Source organism: Moschus berezovskii, chromosome 20, assembly GCF_049115385.1.
Source record: "Moschus berezovskii isolate FMDL1 chromosome 20, NW_MosBer_1.0, whole genome shotgun sequence".
Lineage (NCBI taxonomy): Eukaryota > Metazoa > Chordata > Mammalia > Artiodactyla > Moschidae > Moschus > Moschus berezovskii.
In genome coordinates, this window is record NC_142479.1 from 41,496,830 (window position 1) to 41,517,575 (window position 20,746).

At 41.2% G+C, this 20,746-nt stretch overlaps 1 protein-coding gene across 2 annotated transcripts in view; it reads right to left on the minus strand.

Moving 5' to 3' along the window:
- Positions 1 to 1,741: 1,741 nt before the first annotated feature.
- LOC129543825 (myosin-8) overlaps positions 1,742 to 20,746 on the minus strand; it is a 29,387-nt gene continuing 10,382 nt past the window's right edge. For both annotated transcript variants that reach the window (XM_055407180.2, XM_055407171.2), the window contains exons 14-39: positions 20,472 to 20,642; positions 19,302 to 19,611; positions 19,129 to 19,196; positions 17,550 to 17,637; positions 17,346 to 17,463; positions 16,640 to 16,763; positions 16,406 to 16,542; positions 14,103 to 14,358; positions 12,213 to 12,455; positions 11,946 to 12,122; positions 11,723 to 11,868; positions 11,549 to 11,639; positions 11,073 to 11,462; positions 10,303 to 10,429; positions 9,857 to 9,975; positions 9,536 to 9,732; positions 8,258 to 8,441; positions 8,006 to 8,171; positions 7,794 to 7,918; positions 6,611 to 6,919; positions 5,782 to 5,985; positions 4,502 to 4,627; positions 4,248 to 4,418; positions 3,962 to 4,066; positions 3,343 to 3,438; positions 1,742 to 2,014 (exon numbers count right to left, since the gene is read on the minus strand). In XM_055407180.2, coding sequence (XP_055263155.2) covers positions 1,865 to 2,014; positions 3,343 to 3,438; positions 3,962 to 4,066; positions 4,248 to 4,418; positions 4,502 to 4,627; positions 5,782 to 5,985; positions 6,611 to 6,919; positions 7,794 to 7,918; positions 8,006 to 8,171; positions 8,258 to 8,441; positions 9,536 to 9,732; positions 9,857 to 9,975; positions 10,303 to 10,429; positions 11,073 to 11,462; positions 11,549 to 11,639; positions 11,723 to 11,868; positions 11,946 to 12,122; positions 12,213 to 12,455; positions 14,103 to 14,358; positions 16,406 to 16,542; positions 16,640 to 16,763; positions 17,346 to 17,463; positions 17,550 to 17,637; positions 19,129 to 19,196; positions 19,302 to 19,611; positions 20,472 to 20,642 — 4,398 coding nt within the window. In that variant the 3' untranslated portion in view covers positions 1,742 to 1,864. The remainder of the gene's footprint in view (positions 2,015 to 3,342; positions 3,439 to 3,961; positions 4,067 to 4,247; positions 4,419 to 4,501; positions 4,628 to 5,781; positions 5,986 to 6,610; positions 6,920 to 7,793; positions 7,919 to 8,005; positions 8,172 to 8,257; positions 8,442 to 9,535; positions 9,733 to 9,856; positions 9,976 to 10,302; positions 10,430 to 11,072; positions 11,463 to 11,548; positions 11,640 to 11,722; positions 11,869 to 11,945; positions 12,123 to 12,212; positions 12,456 to 14,102; positions 14,359 to 16,405; positions 16,543 to 16,639; positions 16,764 to 17,345; positions 17,464 to 17,549; positions 17,638 to 19,128; positions 19,197 to 19,301; positions 19,612 to 20,471; positions 20,643 to 20,746) is intronic.

Genomic DNA, 20,746 nt, shown 5'->3' on the forward strand with positions numbered 1-20,746 from the left:
TGTGGTGGAGGTGGAGATGGGAAAGGGCATGCTGGGTGGTGAGAAAGGTACAAACACTGAATGTTCTGCAAAGCCATATATAAAAGATAACAGCTAGGTGAGAACTGTGTTTGAGAATAAGTCATTCTGGAAATAAAAAAATGACACTCTGGTTCACTATGGTTTTTATTTCATCAAGAGGCCTTTGAGTTCCTCTTCACTTTCTGCCATAAGGGTGGTGTTATCTGCATATCTGAGGTTATTGATATTTCTCCCAGCAATCTTGATTCCAGCTTGTGCTTCTTCCAGTCCAGCGTTCCTCATGATGTACTCTGCATATAAGTTAAATAAGCAAGGTGACAATATACAGCCTTGACTTACTCCTTTTCCTATTTGGAACCAGTCTGTTGTTCCATATACAGTTCTGACTGTTGCTTCCTGACCTGCATACAGGTTTCTCAAGAGGCAGGTCAGGTGGTCTGGGATTCCCATCTCTTTCAGAATGTTCCACAGTTTATTGTGATCCACACAGTCAAAGGCTTTGGCATAGTCAATGAAGCAGAAATAGATGCTCTTCTGGAACTCTCTTGCTTTCTCCATGATCCAGCGGATGTTGGCAATTTGATCTCTGGTGCCTCTGCCTTTTCTAAAACCTGCTTGAACATCTGGGAGTTCACGGTTCACATATTGCTGAAGCCTGGCTTGGAGAATTTTGAGCATGACTTTACTAGCATGTGAGATGAGTGCAATTGTGTGGTAGTTTGAGCATTCTTTGGCATTGCCTTTCTTTGGGATTGGAATGAAGACTGACCTTTTCCAGGCCTGTGGCCACTGCCGAGTTTTCCAAATTTGCTGGCATATTGAGTGCATCACTTTCACAGCATCATCTTTCAAGATTTGAAATAGCTCAACTGGAATTCCATCACCACCACTAGCTTTGTTCGTAGTGATACTTTCTAAGGCCCACTTGACTTCACATTCCAAGATGTCTGGCTCTAGGTCAGTGATGGCAGAAAGTGAAGAGGAACTCAAAAGCCTCTTGATGAAAGTGAAAGAGGAGAGTGAAAAGGTTGGCTTGAAGCTCAACATTCAGAAAACAAAGATCATGGCATCTGGTCCCATCACTTCATGGGAAATAGATGGAAAAACAGTGGAAACAGTGTCAGACTTTATTTTTTGGGCTCCAAAATCACTGCGGATGCTGATTGCAGCCATGAAATTAAAAGACGCTTACTCCTTGGAAGGAAAGTTATGACCAACCTTGATAATATATTAAAAAGCAGAGACATTACTTTGCCAACAAAGGTCCATCTAGTCAAGGCTATGGTTTTTCCTGTGGTCATGAATGGATGTGAGAGTTGGACTGTGAAGAAAGCTGATTGCCGAAGAATTGATGCTTTTGAACTGTGGTGTTGGAGAAGACTCTTGAGAGTCCCTTGTACCGCAAGGAGATCCAACCAGTCCATTCTAAAGGAGATTGATCCTGGGTGTTCATTGGAAGGACTGATGCTAAAGCTGAAACTGCAATACTTTGGCCACCTCATGCGACGAGTTGACTCACTGGAAAAGACTCTGATGCTGGGAAAGGTTGGGGGCGGGAGAAGGGGACAACCATGTCATCCAGAATGAGATGGCTGGATGGCATCACTGACTCTGTGGACATGAGTTTGAGTGTACTCCGGGAGTTGGTGATGGACAGGGAGGCCTGGCGTGCTGTGATTCAAGGGGTCGCGGAGAGTCGGACACGACTGAGCAACTGAACTGAACTGAACTGATGGTTTTTATTTATTCAACATTACGAGAAAAGAATATCACAAAGCAAGTGACCCAAAATAGCACATTTTGTGCATTTCTTCAGGCCCTTGGCAGCACCAGGCAGGTGTGTTCACTCTGCACTGACTTTTGTGTGAATCTCCCGGCTCTTCACCCTCAGCTTGTTGACCTGGGACTCGGCAATGTCAGCCCGTTCCTCAGCCTCCTCCAGCTCGTGCTGGAGCTTGCGGAGTTTGGCGAGATTAGTGTTGGATTGTTCCTCCTAAGAATAAAATCGTGAGAATTAGACTTCATGGTTCTTATTGCACTTATCACAAAGCAGGATTATTTCCTCAACTCATATACTTTTTTCTTATGGTCTGTTTGTCATATTTGACTTCAAATCCAGACCGAACTTGTAGCTTCAATTACTTTTTTTACTCTAAAGAATGAAAGAAGGAACAGTTTTGAAACGGAAGAGACAGGCTCATTACGCCCAACCCATGTATATGTGAAATCAGTTTACCATGTATGGGTTGTGTGGAAAGGAGGAAGAGACCCGTCGATGGTCACAGAGGTTAGAAAGTAAATGTAAGATCAAATTATAACTTTGGGAAAATTCCACTAAAATTTTTTTTTTTTTCCATATGATATGTTTTGACTCTGGTATACAGAGATGGGAGAAAAATTGGGCTCAGAAGAAAGTAACGCCCTCCATTGGTTGGACTTGCTTCTGTTCTGTCACTCCCTTTGGTGTTCGCTTTTCTTATCTCCTACCTACTACGTTGTGTCCAGAAGAATGGGAAACAATCAGGAAAGATGAAGCTGGAGAAACTTCCAACACAGCCCAATTTGCTATAGCAAGTGTACAGGGATAAGCCTCTGCTGATGACATTGGTTAGTGAGTGAAGGAGTCAGTTGGGGTAAAAGATTTCTATTTGGCTTTTGGGAATACTTGATTTTGCCCATTTCTAGAGGGAGAGGAATATTTATCATGGTGTTAGATTTTCTACCAGAGATTCTTTGCAGCTATCAAGTAAGGTGGGTTATTTGGAATTTTCTTTTTTCCCCCCAACCCCTCCAAACTGCTTAATAATAAAAATATCTCCTCTTGAAATCTTATTCCATAGTTAGAATTTGGGAGTAAATTCAAATTTATATCATCTCTTAAGAATGATATATTCTTGTCTCTTTTTTTTTTTTGGTCATAAATCCTGGGTTTTATTTTTTAATTAATTAATTTTAATTGGAGGCTAATTACTTTACAATATTGTGGTGGTTTTTGCCATACATCCACATGAATCAGCCATGGGTGTACATGTGTTCCCCATCCTGAACCCCCCTCCCACCTCCCTCCCCATCCCATCCCTCAGAGTCATCCTAGTGCACCAGCCCTGAGCACGCTGTCTCATGTATTGAACCTGGACTGGTGATCTATTTCACATATGATAATATACATGTTTCAGTGCTATTCTTTCAAATCATCCCACCCTCGCCTTCTCCCACAGAGTCCAAAAGCCTGTTCTTTACATCTGTGTCTGTTTCTAATTAACACATTCTTTTAATACCAGAGAAGTTTCATTCTTCCCTCAAGGGTTTAAAGATACTTACGGCCTCCTCAGCTTGTCTCTTGTAGGATTTCACCTTCGCTTGTAATTTATCTACCAGGTCCTGCAACCTGAGTACATTCTTGCGGTCTTCCTCAGTCTGGAAGTTTTTTTTTTAAAAAAAAAAAGGTCTGCATTCAATCCAATAAAATAAACCTACTATAGGTGGTGACATAAATCACTTTGATATGATAGCAGGTGGGCCTGGGGTAAATGTGGTCAACTCTGAGGCTTCCTTCATAGTATTAACAGTAGCCACTCTTGATAAGTGTCTGTTATGTGCAGGCACTATGTTAGAGAGTTATACAATTCTTTAATCCTTATTCTGCTCTGCTGAGTATAATTTACAGGTGATTAGCGTTAGGTAACCTATCAGAGTTTAAAAAGTAAGAGAGGACAATACCAGTTGACCTGGCCTTGAAACCCATATTCTTTCCTCACTTATGCTATTTTTAAAGGTATTCCTGATTTTTGTGGCTTAGGAGAGTGCCTGTGATAGGTGATTGTGTCATTTGCCCCTTATATATATATCAAGCTAGTGTGAGCTATTTTTGAGTATCACACAGTCAGTAGGTTTTCTTTGGGCAGGAAGTCTGGATATTCTAGAAAGCTATTCCCCTTACCTGGTAGGTGAGTTCCTTTACTCTTCTCTCATGTTTCCGTAAACCTTTAATAGCCTCAGCATTACGTTTCTGCTCACTTTCAACCTCTCCTTCAAGTTCACGTACCTACAATCAAGAAAGATATTTATATAGTCAGTCTTGGGGGATATTAATTGACTCATGACCTAGGGATGATACTGGGTGGATGTCCTCAGCCCCAGGGTAAGGATGGGAATCAATATACAAGGAAAGAGAAGGGTGGGGAGTGACTTTTTCCCTTCTCAGCTTCAGAGATTGAGAGACCCACCCTGGCCTCCAGCTTCTGGATCTGCTTCTTCCCGCCCTTCAGGGCCAGCTGCTCAGCCTCGTCCAGGCGGTGCTGCAGGTCCTTCACCGTCTGCTCCAGGTTCTTCTTCATCCGCTCCAGGTGGGCGCTGGTATCCTGCTCCTTCTTCAGCTCCTCAGCCATCATGGCCGCCTAATTAGTAAATAAACCAATACGACAATCCTGGTAATAGCAGGTAACACACAATATCATTAAACAAATGCTCATCTGCTCACATCAGTGATGGCCTTCTTAGCCTTCTCTTCTGCATTGCGTGATTCTTGAATTACTTCTTCCACTTCACTCTGGAGTTGTGAAACATCATTTTCCAGTTTCTTCTTCGTGTTGATCAGGCTGGTGTTCTGTTAAAAGTAGTGGAAATGTATAAGACTAGTAGTTTGAACACTTGGGATTTTATTAATGTCTTACTTCTTGGCTCAAGCAGGGGACCTAATAGCAAGATTTCACTAAACTAAATATTTGTTCCATGCAAAATGTTAATCATTTGCAAGGTTTGTCCCATCTCCCTGATTGCCCATCTGATTTGTGTGTGAGGATGTGTGAGGTTCAAAAATGCCTGTATTAATTAATTGCTCTTTCAATTATATGTCAAACAGACATCACTAGTATTCTATCCTTGAAACGTTCGAAAAGAATTGTTTCTTTTTGTGAGAGCCTGGCACTGAGAGTTCTTCTATTAGAAGGAATCTATTTTCTGTTAACTTGAATGTTTTGCTCCCTTTGGGAATATTGAATAGTAATTCAGAAAAGTACTTCTGAAAACATTTTCTTAAAATTTTGCCCGGTGGTTCTCTAAGGGAATCAATACCACCTCAGTGGGTATTTAGAAACTTTTAGGGGTAGATATTTTTGGTTGTCAAAATGACTAGGATATTTAATGCCCGGGCAGGTCAGCGATGCTGAATGTTGTGCAAGGCAAAGGGACTGTAAGCACTGTAGTGCTGAATGTTGACGTGCTTCTGATGAGAAACATTAAATGGAGCATTTTCAGATTGTGTAGTCAGTGGATAATCTTTATTTAAGCTTATCCCATATCATGGTTTTCAAAATAATCTAAGGACTCAAGCCCTAATTTTAAATAAAAATAGTAATACCGCTGTCCCTTTTTTGGTAGAAAATCTAAAAAAGAAAAACAGACACCAAAAAATCACCTATAATCTCATCACTTCAAGATAATTGCAATTAATATTTTAAAGCAACTCATCCATCCTTCTAAATATACATATATTTATAAAAATGGAGTGGGGCTTCCCTGGTGGCTCAGTGGTGAAGAATCCACAGGCCAAAGCAGGAGATGCAGGTTTGATCCCTGGGTTGGGAAAATACTCTGGAGAAGGAAATGGCAACCCACTCCAGTATTCTTGCCTGGAGAATCCCATGGACAGAGGAGCCTGGTATGCTACAGTCCATGGGGTCACAAAGAGTTGGATGTGACTTAGCGACTAAATGGAAGCAGCATCATCACAGTACACAGTATTTGATATGAAGGTATCACCTGGGTGTGCAGGAGCTGGACGCGCTCACTGGCATCCAGGAGCTCCTGCTCTGCAATCTTCCTACTCCTCTCTGTCTGCTCCAGGGTGGCCCGCAGCTCCTCAATCTCAGCCTGCAGCAGGTTGGCTCTACGCTCCACGATCGCCAGCTGCTCCTTTAAGTCCTCCTGGCCACGGAGAGCGTCATCCAGGTGGAGCTGGGTATCCTGTTAGGTTAATAAAAAGGCCTTAGACACTCTAAAGAAGGTGTGAACATCCTAGATGAACTGGAAGAATGGGCTGGTACCAGGAACAGGAAATGACAGGCCTGTCATTTGAATGAGCATGAAAATGGTGATGTCACCAGCTAGAGATTCTTGTGTTTTATGCCATCAACTGGTTATTTTTCACGTGCTAGGATCATTTATGGCACATTTTCTGTATGCTCTACCCATCACTTGACATCTCTTTGCTCACTTGATCCTCAAAAGTAACCCTACGAGGTGGTAGTTTCTTTCTTATTTTGTGGAAGAAACAGAAGTTCTGAAAGGTTAAATAATAACGTGCCTAAAATCAGGCAGTTAGTAAGTGACAAAACTAAGACTCAACCCCAGGCCTATTGGTGGGGAGAAAATTTCTCTCACATCATATCTCTGGGCTTCTGGGTTTTTTTCTTTTTTACATAATATTTCTTTAAAAATATATTCTATGTGTACTTGATTTAGCTCCCTCATACTATGAATTGCTATAATCTGTTAAAGAGAAAAAAATGGATGGTTTAACAAGCTTTTGTGATGAATGGGAGACAGGCCACATCCCTCACTCCTCTGGGCTGTACAGTGGACCCACTACCTTCAGGATCCCTTGGGTGTTCCTGTAGTTCCTTAAGCTCTCTGCAGCCAAGCGATTGGCATGGTTCAGCTGAATCTCCATTTCATTGAGGTCTCCCTCCATCTTCTTCTTGACTCTCAGGGCATCGTTCCTGCTCCTGATCTCAGCATCCAGTGTGCTCTGCATGGTCTCCACAACTCTAATGTGGTTCCTCTTCAGCTGTTCGATTTCCTCATCCTTTTCAGCAATTTTCCTGTCCACTTCAGACTTGACCTGGTTCAACTCCAGCTGGATACGCAGGATCTTTCCCTCTTCATGCTCAAGAGATGCCTTAACAAAACAATGATCAATTAATAATGGAAAATGACTATTTGGAGGATATTCCCCTGTGAGCCAAACCCTATCAGTTTGTCTAATTTTACAGAGTACAATACAACAGCTCTAGGACTCTGCTAGGTAAATCATCCTTCTGTTTATTTAGTTGTGGATTTTAGAGGGAAGCTCTGTAATAAGGGTGCTTCGTAAAGTATAAAGTGTTATACTAATTCTTATTGTAGAAATTCTCAGTTTTAAAACATATATGTATATATTTCTGATTACAAAATATATGTTCACTGCATCATGTGGGTGTAATTTATAAAAACAGAGAAAACCTTCCTATTGTGTCTCCACTCACAGGCACAATTTTAATGTGGTGCATTTTCTTCTAGTTTTTTTTTCCTGTATATATACATATTTCAGTTCAGTTCAGTCACTCAGTTGTGTCCGACTCTTTGTGACCCCATGAACCGCAGCACGCCAGGCCTCCCTGTTCATCACCAACTCCCAGAGTCCACCCAAATCCATGTCCATTTACATATGATAAAATTGTATATGCAGATATATGTCTTGCTTTAAAAATTATCCTCTACCATAAATATTTCCCCGTGTTAATTACATTTAAAGGCTGTCGAAATTTCACCATTTCCATAGCTTGCATCACTTTATTTTTGGATTGGATATCTTGTGTTGAAACTTTGCCTCCATTTAGGACAATCTTAGGGGATAGGGTCTTAGAGAACCGATAGGTCATAGTATTCCATTTTTAAGACTTTTGATGACTGGCATCAAATTGCCTTTCATCAAGGTTATATAAGTTCAAATTTTCACCAGCTCTGTAATAATGGATCCCTTTCATAGTACCATTGCCCATCATAATATGTACCTCTGCTTCCTCTAAAGCAGCCTGAATCTCACATTTCTCTTGTTCCACTTGCTTCTTTATTTTTTCCAGTTCATGGATTTGCTTCCCTCCCTCAGCAATCTGCTCAGTGAGGTCGGAAATCTCCTCTGTGGGCGAACAGAAGGGAGAAGAGGTCAGAACATGGAGAGGTCCTGCCAAGGCCACATAGGGTAGAGAAGTTCAAGTGCACTCACGCTGCAAGTTCTTGTTTTCTCTCTTTAGGGTTTCAAGTTGGTCCAGGGACTCCTCATAGGCATTCTTGACTTTGAACAGCTCAGTACTGAGAGAGCGGGACTCCTTTTGGGAGGCCTCAAGTTCAGCCTGAGTTTCCTCATACTTCTGTTTCCATTCTGATAGGACCTGAAAAGCAGTAAATTGTCAGCTGATGGAGAAAGGGAGACTAAGTATTAATAAAACATGGGTGGAGTTTGTATAGGCTGAGCCACCTTGTCAAAGTTCCTCTGCTTCTTATCGAGAGCCGCGCAGGCAGCGTTGGACCTCTCCACGTCGAGCATGAGGTCCTCAACCTCATTCTGGAGCCTCTGCTTGGTCTTCTCAAGGGAAGCACATTTGGCGTTCACCGCTTCTACGTGTTCCTCAGCTTCCTGCAGACGCTGGGCCAGCTTCTTCCTGAGAAGTTAGCCAGGCATTTACGGGGAGAGGTCAGGAACAGGGGCAAGTGCTAAGCTCTCAGTCCCCTTTCATAATCCTAATTCTGAATTATGAAATAGATGTCAAGTAGCTTGGCTTTCAAAACTATGGTAGCCAGACTGCTTTCTAGATGGACAAACTATGAAAAGGTCCAAAGTGCTGAATGGTTAAACTCAGGTTTTTTGTTTTTGAATTCTGAGAGGCCATTGTTGGAGCCGATATTGTATGTATCTTACTGCATATGGTTTGAGGACTTGCAGGCTTCTGATTGAGTATAGTAGGGAGAATGATTAACAAGGGTAATTGTATTGAATGATGTATATTTCACCTCATTCCAAAAAAGATTTGAGACTAACTGTTGGACACATATACTGGGCATATTCTTTTGCTTTCTCAGACTTTCCATTTTATTTACTTTTTTTCTTAGAAAAATAGCCAGTTTCTTTTAATCATGCACATTTGGAGAGTCTCACCAAGAAAAGAAATGAATAAATCAGGACAATTCATGCAGTCTAAGCATGAATTGTCTACATTCTTGCTTTATTCCCAATTGTGTGCCAAATATACAAGCCTAACATATGCAAAAACCCTTATCCCTGATGCTCTAGAAGACTTATTGAAGGTCTCCTTTAGTCTGTACACAGACTAAGACTTCACTTTATTCAGACTAACCCTGGACATTATGCACAGTTTGGGTGGCCCCCATTGTGAGTTTTAAGAGATGTGTCTTTGTGCCTCAGTACTTAAGAAAGTGGTCTCTGGCATCAGAATGTCTTATTCTAATCCCAGCTGTACTATTTATTAATCATATGCTCTTGTGTTAGTTGGTTAACCCTCACAGTCTCAATTTCCTCATCTGTAAAATAGGGCAACAGATAACAATGTGATGTAATATTGCTATGAAAGCATTTAAATGTTAATATGTAATATATATTCGTATTGGAGACATGGTATACACTCAGTAAATATTAGCCTGTGCTATTGTTATGTTATTGTCATCATCACAGATCTTTCTGGGAGTTGCTCAGCTAGGAAACCAGTCATTTTCCTCTTCCAGAGTTCACAGTACACACTTGGCCTCCTCCAGCTCCTCCGTGCGCTGGATGGCGTCCGTCTCGTACTTGGTCCTCCACTGAGCCACCTCGCTGTTGGCCTTGGACAGCGCCCTCTGCAGCTCGGCCTTGCCCTCCTGCTCCTCCTCGTACTGTTCCCGCAGCAGGTCACAGTCATGGCGGGAGGACTGCAGGGCGTGGGCCAGGGCGTTCTTGGCCTATGGAAGTATGAGTTCAGTGACTTGAATTCATTTCTTCAGTGATATTTACTTTATACACTTAAAGGAGAACCTAACTGAACATGTTTAGATTTGATTAGCTAAGATCTTTGGTGAAACTTACTTTAGTTTCTTCCTCTAGCTGACGTTTCAGTTCCTCAATCTGCTGAGTAGACGCTTGCTTGGTCCTTGAAAGCTGAGAGACCAAAGCATCTTTCTCATCCAATTGTCGGGAATATTCACCTAAGAATGATAGGAGTAAAGGAATTTCTAATGGCATAAAAAATAACCCAAAGTTCTGTATATATATTATACATATAATTGACAGATATATACTTTAAATATTGTTACAGAATTGGCTAGAAGCAGAGATTAAAAAGCAGCACTGCTATTGGGGTGTCACAAATAAACTAGTCTGCTGATTATTTCTTGCTTTTATTTTCCTGACCTTATTGGCAAATTCTGGTAGTTTGTTTACCCCTCTGTAATATGGGAGTATTGCTATTAATTCAGAATCCCCAGAATTGCTTTTGTCTAGGACATAGTTGTGGAACCGATGGAAGTTTCTACCAGCTTCCGTCTGCAGTCGCGCTCTCTGAGCTGTCAGGTCGTTGATCAGCCGCTGCTGCTCCTCCTCTTTTGTCTTAAGTTCACTCACTTGATCTTCTAGAGTGCGGCACATCTTTTCAAGGTTTCCCTACAGGACACATAGCCACGAAAGATGAGATACTAAATGCAGTAAAAAACAAAATTAATACTTGATTCTTAAAATATTTTTGAGTGAATAAAGTGTGAGTAGAAACTTATGGCCAACTCTATGGAACATGTTAGGTTTCAAGCATGATGGATGCATGATGTCCCTAAAGTGGTCATTGTTGAAGCTTATTCATTTAGCCCAGTGGTACTTGATGCTGACACTTAAAGAAGGTTGTATGAAACAATCTTAATCATTTGTTGCTTTAGTTACTCAGTTGTGTCTGATTCTTTTATGACCCCATAGACTGTAGCCCACCAGGCTCCTCTGTCCATTGGGTTTTCCAGGCAATAATACTGGAGTGGGTTGCCATTTCCTTCTCCAGGAGATCTTCCTGACCCAGGGATTGAACCTGCATCTCTTGTATTGGCAGGTGGATTCTTTACCACTGAGCCACCAGGGCAGCATATCCAGCATTGAAGAAAATGAAATAGAATGGAACATATCAGAATAGAATATTTTAGATCAGTGCCATAAACAATGTTTAATGCCAGAGAACAGTGAGGGTTCTTACAGATTATCATTAATAATTACCCTCGTTTAAATACAGTATTGGGAAAATAAAAATAAAGGGAGTATCAGATACCTTGGCTTTGGCAACAGTCTCTGCATTACTGCTGAGGTCGTCGAGCTCCATCTTCATCTCGCTCTTCTCCTTCTCCAGCTTCTGCTTGACCCTCTGCAGGTTGTCGATCTGCTCCCCCAGCTCGGCCACACTGTCCGCGTGCTTCTTGCGAAGAGCGGCCGCTGTGGCCTCGTGCTGGAGGGTGGCCTCCTCCAGGTCCCTGCGCATCTTCTGGAACTCGGCCTCCCTCTTCTTGTTCATCTCGATCTGGGCGGAAGTGGCCCCGCCGGCTTCTTCCAGCCGCTCGCTGATCTCTTCCAGTTCCCGGGAGAGGTCTGAGCGCTGCTTCTCTGCTTTGGCGCGGGAGGCCCGCTCGGCCTCTATCTCCTCCTCCAGCTCCTCGATGCGGGCCTGGTGGTGACACAGCATATTAACGTGATCTCATCTCAATTTCAGGTTTTTTGGGTGAAGAAACAAACGGAGGTGAGATGACTCACCTGCAACTCTTTGATCTTCTTCTGTAGTTGAATTTCTACTGCCTGCTCATCTTCAATTTTGCTTAGCAGATTGCTGATTTCAAATTCTTTCCTTTAGACAGAGGAACAAGACATATTAGTACTCCTATGTATTGAAAGATGGTGTCCCATAGAATTTTTTTTTGGAGTTCCTACTTTTTAAGTTTCTCGTCAAGTTGCTGTTTGTCGTTTTCTGTATCTACTATGGATTCTTGGGCCAATTTCAGGTCACCCTCCAGTTTCCTCTTGGCTCTTTCTAGATCCATTCGAAGTTTCTTTTCTTGTTCCAGAGACCCTTCAAGCTAATGCAAAAGTAAATTTCATTAAAAATTAAAGGAAATTTTAAAAACTTCCAAATGGATATTAAAAACACACTTACGTCATCTACTTGCTGCTCTAGCTTGGCTTTAGCTTTGTTCAAGGTGTTGACTTTGTCCTCTTCTGCCTGCAGGTCATCCAGGGTCTGCTGATGGGCCTCCTGGAGGGCCTTCTTCTCCTTGGTCAACTTAGCTATGACTTCATCCAGGCCGGCCATCTCTTCTGTGAGGTTTTTAACCTAGAAGAGTTAAAAGAGAAGTGACCTCTGCAGTGGAGCAGCTTAGATGGATGTCAGTCTCTGCATGGTATAGGGCAATATGATTCGTACCTTGTTCTCTGTGGCGTGTTTCTCCTTCTCAACCTTGGCCAGTGTCAGCTCAAGGTCATCTATGTCTTTCTTCAGTTCCGAACATTCGTCCTCCAGTTTCCTCTTCTTGGCCGTCAGCTCAGCATTCATCTCTTCCTCATCCTCGGCTCTCTCAGTCACCTCCTTGATCTTAGCCTCCAGCTGGATTTTGTTCTTAATCAGTTGCTCACACCTTTCCTCTGCATCAGCCAAGGCATCAGCTTCCTGAGGGGAGATTCGTTGAACTAATTAGAGAATTTGTTACTTATTTTGAACTTGTTCTTTGCATGAAATAGAAGTGTTTATTAATGCTGATGAATTTTTCAGTATAAGTTAGTTGAACATTATTCCATTGTTTGGAGAAATTTAGCTAATTAGATCCGGGACTATAGATTTAGAATCAAATTAGTCTGAAAAATGGCTGAATTGAAGCAACTGACTGCTTTAAAAAGTAGTGTATAGAAGAGTGGGAGGACCAAAGCCTGAGTTCTCGTCTCAAATTTGCTTTATTTCTCTTATACTCAGTTATCTTATGTAATTAAGAGGGTTGGAGTAGATGATTGTTAAGAGCATTTCAGCTATAATATTCAAAGATTTCAACTTAGTCAAATTGGTTCATTTTGGCTTTGGTCATTCCCTAGTTACTAGATTGAATTTAAAAAGAAAAAGAAGATAATTTTTATGCCTATGAATATATTTCCACAAAACATTTTTATACACTCAAAACCTCCCTGATAGGCCATAACAATTCTATAATTGTCCAAGTTTTCCTTTTCCATTTTAAGAATTAGTCTCAAAAGGAAGTTTAGAGTATATAAGAACTTGTAATTTTGAGAAACTATATAACTCAATAAGGTTTATATAAATGACTAAAGGACTCATAAAAATCAATTCAGCCACCACCTTATTGGATTACTCTGATCTGGGGAATTTCTTTAACTTCTCAGTGTTTGTTTATATCTTAAGTTTTTTAAATGCTTGAATGAATGATAATGGGGACTTTTCAGGGTTCCTTTGCTTTTAAGTGATACACTCAGTAAATATTTACACATTGACTAATGATAATACCTATGAAGAGAGGTTAAGATTAAGAGGCTGTGATACTGTGCTCTAAGGGAAATGTAACTCTCATATAAGTTAATTTATCAATAGGAAAATTTGAAAATAGCTTAAAATTTTTAAGAAAGCTATCCTTTTAATGGATTTCTTCATGACATTGTTGGGCTTGCTTGACTTGAACTAAGGAAATGGGAGATTGTAATTGGCCAGAGTGTTGATGCCAAGCCTGTCCCACTTTGATTTCAGCTTCTTCTTGAATCAATAAACAGAGGAGAGACCTTAAGAACTCAGGATCTGTATCAAAGGAAGAATCACAGGGTTCACTAGCTCTGCCTTTTACCCTGGTAGTTCAGTTCAAATAACTGCAAGTCAATTTGCTGGGCTAAATCCTGGGGGTTGGTAAAAAGAGATACAGAGAGAAATAAGAATGACTGTCTTTTTTGAGTTTAAATGCAATCTTATACATGTGTATTCAGAAAATAGGGCTTCCCTTTTAAGACTGGGTTGAAGCAGTTAAAGCAGTCATTTTCTCAGACAAATGACTGAGATTTGAGGGCTTGCCTTTGAACTGCTTCTTTCATGGCGGTTAAATTTGTGACATTGTTAAATTCTTCAATTTCCCATTCTGCAATTTGGAAGTAGTTGGTGCCTTCTTCATAGGAATGTTGAAAGTTAAGTGAAATACTGAAGAAAGCAATTGGAAATATTCTTTTTCAAGAAAAGGCCATTTGTAAATCCAAAGTGTTTGTGAAGTCAAGAAAATGGTGCAATTGAAGTCAATGACATGGTGCATTCAGCACAGAGGGTACTCACAGATTGAACCTGGAGCTGTAGGTCATTTTTCTCTTTCAAGAGAGTCACCATTTTTTCCTCCAGTTCCTTCCTTTTGGCCTCTGATTTGGCCAGTTCATCCTTGGTTTTCTGGAACTCTTCCTTCATTGTGGCCATCTCCTTCTCTGTCTCCGCACTCTTGAGGAGAGGCTTGATCTTGAAAAAGAGTTTCATCCAAGGCCAGTGCTTGACGTTCATGAAGGCTCGTACATTATACTGGATGCAGAAAAGGGCTTCTCTGAAATGATGGGAAAGGATCAGTGTAGGTTGATCCATTAGAGACAACATTATTGTTGTTTTTCTTTTTTTTTTTAACATATAAACTCCCCTTTTAATGAGCACCCCACATATAAATGATATGCCAAATTCTGTATATTTTATATGCAGGGGACATAAACAGACACTCCCACCCACTCCCACTTAGAGTGGTCCTCAGTATGACCACTTGGCCAGTGTGCACTGCTCATACTTAACAATTCTGTGTTCCCAAGACCCTGTCACACTAGCAAAGAAGCTGACTTTAGAGAAGGGATACTTTGTATATATGAGCAACATGTACCATTTTAAGAACATCTGAGAAATCACAATGTTAGTGATTTGGGAGTGGGGGAGATCAGTCCTGGGTGTTCATTGGAGGGACTGATGCTGAAACTCCAATACTTTGGCCACCTCATGCGACGAGTTGACTCACTGGAAAAGACTCTGATGCTGGGAAGGATTGGGGGCGGGAGGGGAAGAGGACGACAGAGAATGAGATGGCTGGATGGCATCACCGACTCGATGGACATGAGTTTGAGTGAACTCTGGGAGTTGGTGATGGACAGGGAGGCCTGGCGTGCTGTGATTCATGGGGTCGTGGAGAGTCGGACACCACTGAGCGACTGAACTAAACTGAACTGAACTGATGGCAGTGGTAAGCTGATTATGCAGCTTGGCTGTGGGCACACTGATGAGAACTGTGAAAGGGCATGGCTTGCTTTTTGAATTGCTCCACATTGGAAGACTGATATTGAAGTGGAAACGCCAATACTTTGGCCACCTGATGAGAAGAGCTGACTCCTTTGACAAGACCCTGATGCTGGGAAAGATTGAGGGCAGGAGGAGAAGGAGACGACAGAGGATGAGATGTTGGATGGCATCACCAACTCAATGGACATGGGTTTGGGCGGACTCTGGGAGTTGGTGATGGAAAGGGACGCCTGGCATGCTGCGGTTCATGGGATCGCAAAGAGTCGGACACGACTGAGCGACTGAACTGAACCTACATTGAGCTTATGATTTATCATGTATTCCTTGAAGCCTCTCCTCTTATTTAATCGCCCCTGAATTATCTGCTCTGTGAACTTCTTTTGTTAGCTTCTTCACATGATATACTGACTTTTCTCAAATCCTTTCAAATGCTTCATTCTTACCTTCTCAACTGGATTGTTAATGTCTAGGGCGTTTAGCTTATATTGAGCTCCAAAATTTGTTTTATTTAAATAACATTTTAAAAATAGTAATAAAAGATATCCCTTCTGCACACGGTAGCAGTAGCCTTGCTAAGTTTGACTGCCTTTGAACAGTGTGTTTGCCTCTTCAAGCTTGTTAAAATGGAAATTCTATTTCTGCAGGTCCAATTTATAAGAACCATAACCAAGAAGTCATAAACCATAATGTTGACACATGGAAAGACTTGGAAAAACTTATAATACAGAAATAAATAAGTGTGCATGAGCAGACTGAATGCAAAACGTGTGTGTAAGGACAGGGAATGCAGCAGTGCTAGTTCAGTGGAGTTGGATGAGGTTAATTAGGGGAAGAGGAAATGGAAGTTGTGAACTGGTGAATGAATAAATTAGGCCCAGAGGAGAGGGCTTGTGCAAACATGAGAATATTGGAGACAAGCAAACTGTTTAGGCTTGCTGGAAAAGACAATGAAGTTGGAGATGATAGATGAGGTGGGGAATAGAGAGGGCCTTGACAGACACAGAGGCAACTTGGATTTGACAGGGGAGACCGTGGGGAACTGCAACAGAGACATGGCGTGATGAGAACAGTGCTTCCTGTACATGATTCCTGCAGCTGTGTGTGAGAGGAAAGGAAGGGAGAAAATGAGGGAGGAGAGAGATTTGATAGGAATCCAAATGTGAGGGCTTGGGCATAGTCTGATGTGTTGTAGGAGGGGGTTCTGAACTGGGTGAGAAGTGCATATGAACTGAAAAATGAAGAGTTAATGAATGAGCAAGACTGATGTAATAGTCCCTGAGGGACCTTACAGTCCTGATACTCTGCATAGTTGTTACCTCCTTTGCAGCATTTTCTGATATTCTATCCTCATTAGGAATCCCCTACAGACAGCTTGAGTTCTTGTTATAATCTGGGCCAACTTTTCATCTCTCATTTCTTCCAGAAGACCCAGCAGGCCAGCTTTGAAGAAAACCTGGAGAGAGGGAAAGTCACAGATCATCCCCAGACTACAGGAGAGCCAGACACGACAGACGGTGCTTGGATCAGCTCTAAGTAAATAGCGGCTGTACCTTTGTGTGTCCAAACTTGTACTGGGTGTGATCAATATCAATGGAAGCAAGAAGTTTCTCAGAAGCCTTCTTGCTGTCAATGAACTGTCCATCTGGAATAGCACTTGCGTTTAAAACTTTGTATCTGTTCCATTGAAGAAAGAATGAATGATTAGGAAGGTGTGAAAATCAAATGACACCAAAAAGAAACATCAGTAAAAAGAGAAAGCAAAGTAGAAAATCCAGTTGTCCTTATTGGTGAATCCACTATGATTTTCCCATGAGCTTGGAAAAACTTGTAGAGACTTTAGAATGTCTCTAAAGTTCACAGAGCAGATAATTCAGGGGCGATTAAATAAAAGGAGAGGCTTCAAGGAATACATGATAAATCATAAGCTCAATGTAGGTTCAGTTCAGTCGCTCAGTCGTGTCTGACTCTTTGTGATCCCATGAACCGCAGCATGCGAGGCCTCCCTGTCCATCACCAACTCCCGGAGTTCACTCAAACTCATGTCCATCGAGTCGGTGATGCCATGCATCCTTCCTATTTGTAAGAAATGCCACCTCCTCTAGCCTGTATTCTGTTCTACCACCACAAGACTCTGTTATTTCACTTACTTCATAATATCCACTAAACAGGGTACATAGAACACAACGAACAGAGGACAACAGTAAAAATGATGAAACAAGCACAGCATTTAGTGAAATACCACAAAGAGTGACTAGCCTTTGTTTAAAGTCCCCATAGAGGATTCTGCTGGGGAAGCCCTTCCTGCAGATGCGAATGCCCTCCAGCACCCCGTTACACCTCAGCTGGTGCAGGACCAGCTCATGCTCCATGGCCCCTAGAAAGAGATCAGAGTGCGTACTGCTGGGCAGTTCAACTGTCACATTTGCGCCTGTTTGATTATTTCATGCTCTTAGATCTTACCGGGAGTTTTGGTTTCATTGGGAATGATACACCGTACGAAGTGGGGGTGTGTGCTCCTCAGATTGGTCATCAATTTATTTAAATTTTCCTAGAAAACCAGGGAGAAGGGACTTAATGAGAAAGTTCTATTTCAGGTTGCTTTTTTTGGCAATTATATGAAATGAACCTAGGCACTCTCTTAACTATTAAGTCTATGAGGCTTCAGTTGCTCTGTGTTTTAAGGGTCTCAAGAGTTGTAGCCTGCCAAATAACTGAAAGGCCAGAGTGCTAGGGAGAAATCCAGCTCTCTCTGGTATTCATTTATGACACTTAGGATCTGTCCTAAGTGCCAATTCAAGTAGCATTGAGGCACATGAAGTGTTCTTGAGCGAGAATCAGAAAATAAAAGACTACCGTCTTGCTTTGTCACTAACGAGCTGCTTAAAATCCCTTTTTTGTCTCTGGGTCTCATCAGAAAATGGTTGAGATTACCTCTAAAGTCTCTGTTGCCTCTCTCAGTGCTAATAATTTTCACAGTACTAGTTTACAGTGGTAACCTATGTCAGTCACTGTCCCAGCACTTGGCATTCCTTTCTTGAGTTTATTATTCCCTGGAACCCGAAACCTTTATGGGGCAGTTATTCCAGAAACAGAATAACTGATTATGATAGACAGTGGTGATCTGCTCAACTGTAGAAAACCAGCATGTAGCTATTTTTCAGTATTTCTTAGGTATATTCTTTGAGAAGGCAGAGTTGCTTTATTTTTTATATCTCAGTTAACTATTAGAATATAAAATAAGTAATGTGAGTTTCTAATCCTGAAAATATGTGTAAGAGTTTGTTTGGTGAGATAGTACAAATTGGTAGTGAGAAAAGAACAGGGCTGTTTTGTTGTTTAGGTTATATGTTGTATCTGCATTTTGGTTTTAAAAGGAATGAGACTTAGCTATAGAAGTTCATAGAAATCCTGACAAAGCAGCCATTAGATCAGATGCTCCATATGTCCCCTTTTAGAAGAGCCAGTTTTTAAGCCATCCAAGCGAATCACATTATTTGTAGTAATGTTATTATTACTGTTATTTAATTCTTTACAGGTATTTTTCTATCTTAATCATCCATTTAAATCACTAGGTTTGGCTTTAGGTAATTTTCAGCTATCACAAAAAATTAAATCCACCTCAAAAGACAAAGATGCATTTTGGTGTAAGGATGCCCTAAAGAATGTGTCTCAGGCTTATTCTCCAAGAGGGACTCAGGAACGTCCTCAAAGGGCAATATTAGTGGAATAAAGATACGGCTTTCTGCAGGGAGACCTTTGAAGTTCAGCTGTGCTTTCTCAAAAATCAGCCTTATTATAGAACCAGAAAACTTCTAAAGGCATTTTTGGAATTCCTGAATACATGAGATGAGCATAATAAGGAGTAGTGGGTAAAACATTCGGCCATACCGAAGTATTGCTTTTGCTGTACCCTGAACAAGAGGAAATATTTGAAGTAATTCCTGTTAACATTCCATTCCCTCCTAATTTGTTCTAAATCCTATAATTATGATAAGTCACAGAGGCCGAATAGGTTTTTTGAATTAAATTTGTACTTTACCCTGAAAAGGGCTGACACGGTCTGGAAAGAAGAGCCCTTCTTCTTAGCACCTTTCTTTGCGCCGCTGTCTAAGATAAAAAGAAAACCCATTAATGAACGTATCCCAGAGGCTGGAATGGTATGTAAACTTTCTGTGGGGATAGGTTAATTTAAATCAGGGGCACAGAAAGTACCAGCTTCAGCACTAGCATATGTGGAAAAGAGGCTGGCCAGAGTCTTCATTGAGGACTTCTGGTACAGCCCAACCACTGTGTCGTTCAGGGGGTCCTTGTTCTTGTCCAGCCAGCCGGCAATGTTGTAGTCCACGGTGCCCGCATAGTGGATCAGGGAGAAGTGGGCCTCGGCTCTGCCCTTGACCACCTTGGGCTTCTGGAAGTTGGCAGACTTGCCCAGGTGCTGGTCATACAGCTTGTTCTTGAAGGAGGTATCTGTGGCCTTGGGGAACATGCACTCCTCTTCTAGGATGGAGAAGATGCCCAGTGGCTGAATTCAGAAAAGCAGATGTTGCTGTCAGTCTATCTTGTCTCAAAAGGTATAGTGGCTGTCATCTGATTGAATTATGAGCACTCCTAATTAAATATACTTGTAAAGTAAACCAGGATCAAGCTCAAAGTCCTTTTGTTATCACTAGAATGACTTTCCACCATTCCTTCTCACATTTGATCCATAGCATTATTTTTAAGTAAAAGAATAGCTAGATACAAACTCCAGGTGTCAGCACAGCATGTGGAGGTGACATTAAAATGTCTGTATTTATCACATTAACTCACCTACTTGGTGAATTAGCGTATTGTCAAAGTTTTATTTTTCTAGGAAAAGGACTTAGTGACTTAGAATGATGTTTACTTTATATGCAATAGTATAAATAACCCAAACTTTATATAGGACATTTTGTGTACTTAATCTCCTTAATGATAGATTATGAACAAGCATAGGCATTTTGACTTCTTGACTTCCAAACAGATTATCTTTCATATAAGCTCTAGCTGTGTTACCTCTGCATTAATTTTGACTTAGAAAATAGTTATTTCTATTTCTGACGTCTTGGATCATAATTTAAAACAAATGAGGTAGTTTCTCTGGTGAAGTAGATCATCTCAGTTGAGGTGCTGCTTTCAAACTGGATTTGAGTCAGTGTTAGAACAAAACTGCTGAGGACAAAATGAAACTAAACTCTCTGGTCCTTATGTAAAAGCTGAAAAGAGGAAATAATTTCTAAAGTAATTCTCTAACTTGTTCTGATATAAGTCTATTTAAGATTACTGTCATACTGTCTGAAGTTGCTTAAGACACTTGGGAAAGTTATCCTTACAGTTCAGATTTCCTTTAGAAGTCAAACAGACCTTCTCGATGAGCTCGATGCAGGCGGCCAGGTCCATCCCGAAGTCGATGAACTCCCACTCGATGCCTTCCTTCTTGTACTCCTCCTGCTCCAGCACGAACATGTGGTGGTTGAAAAACTGTTGCAGTTTCTCATTGGTGAAGTTGATGCACAGCTGCTCCAGGCTGTTGAACTGCACAAAAGCAGATTTCCAACATTAAATGGATTTTTAAAGCGGTAGAATTCATTACTGAAAAATCTTTTATTGAAAATATGTGGAATACAGTAATGAAATAA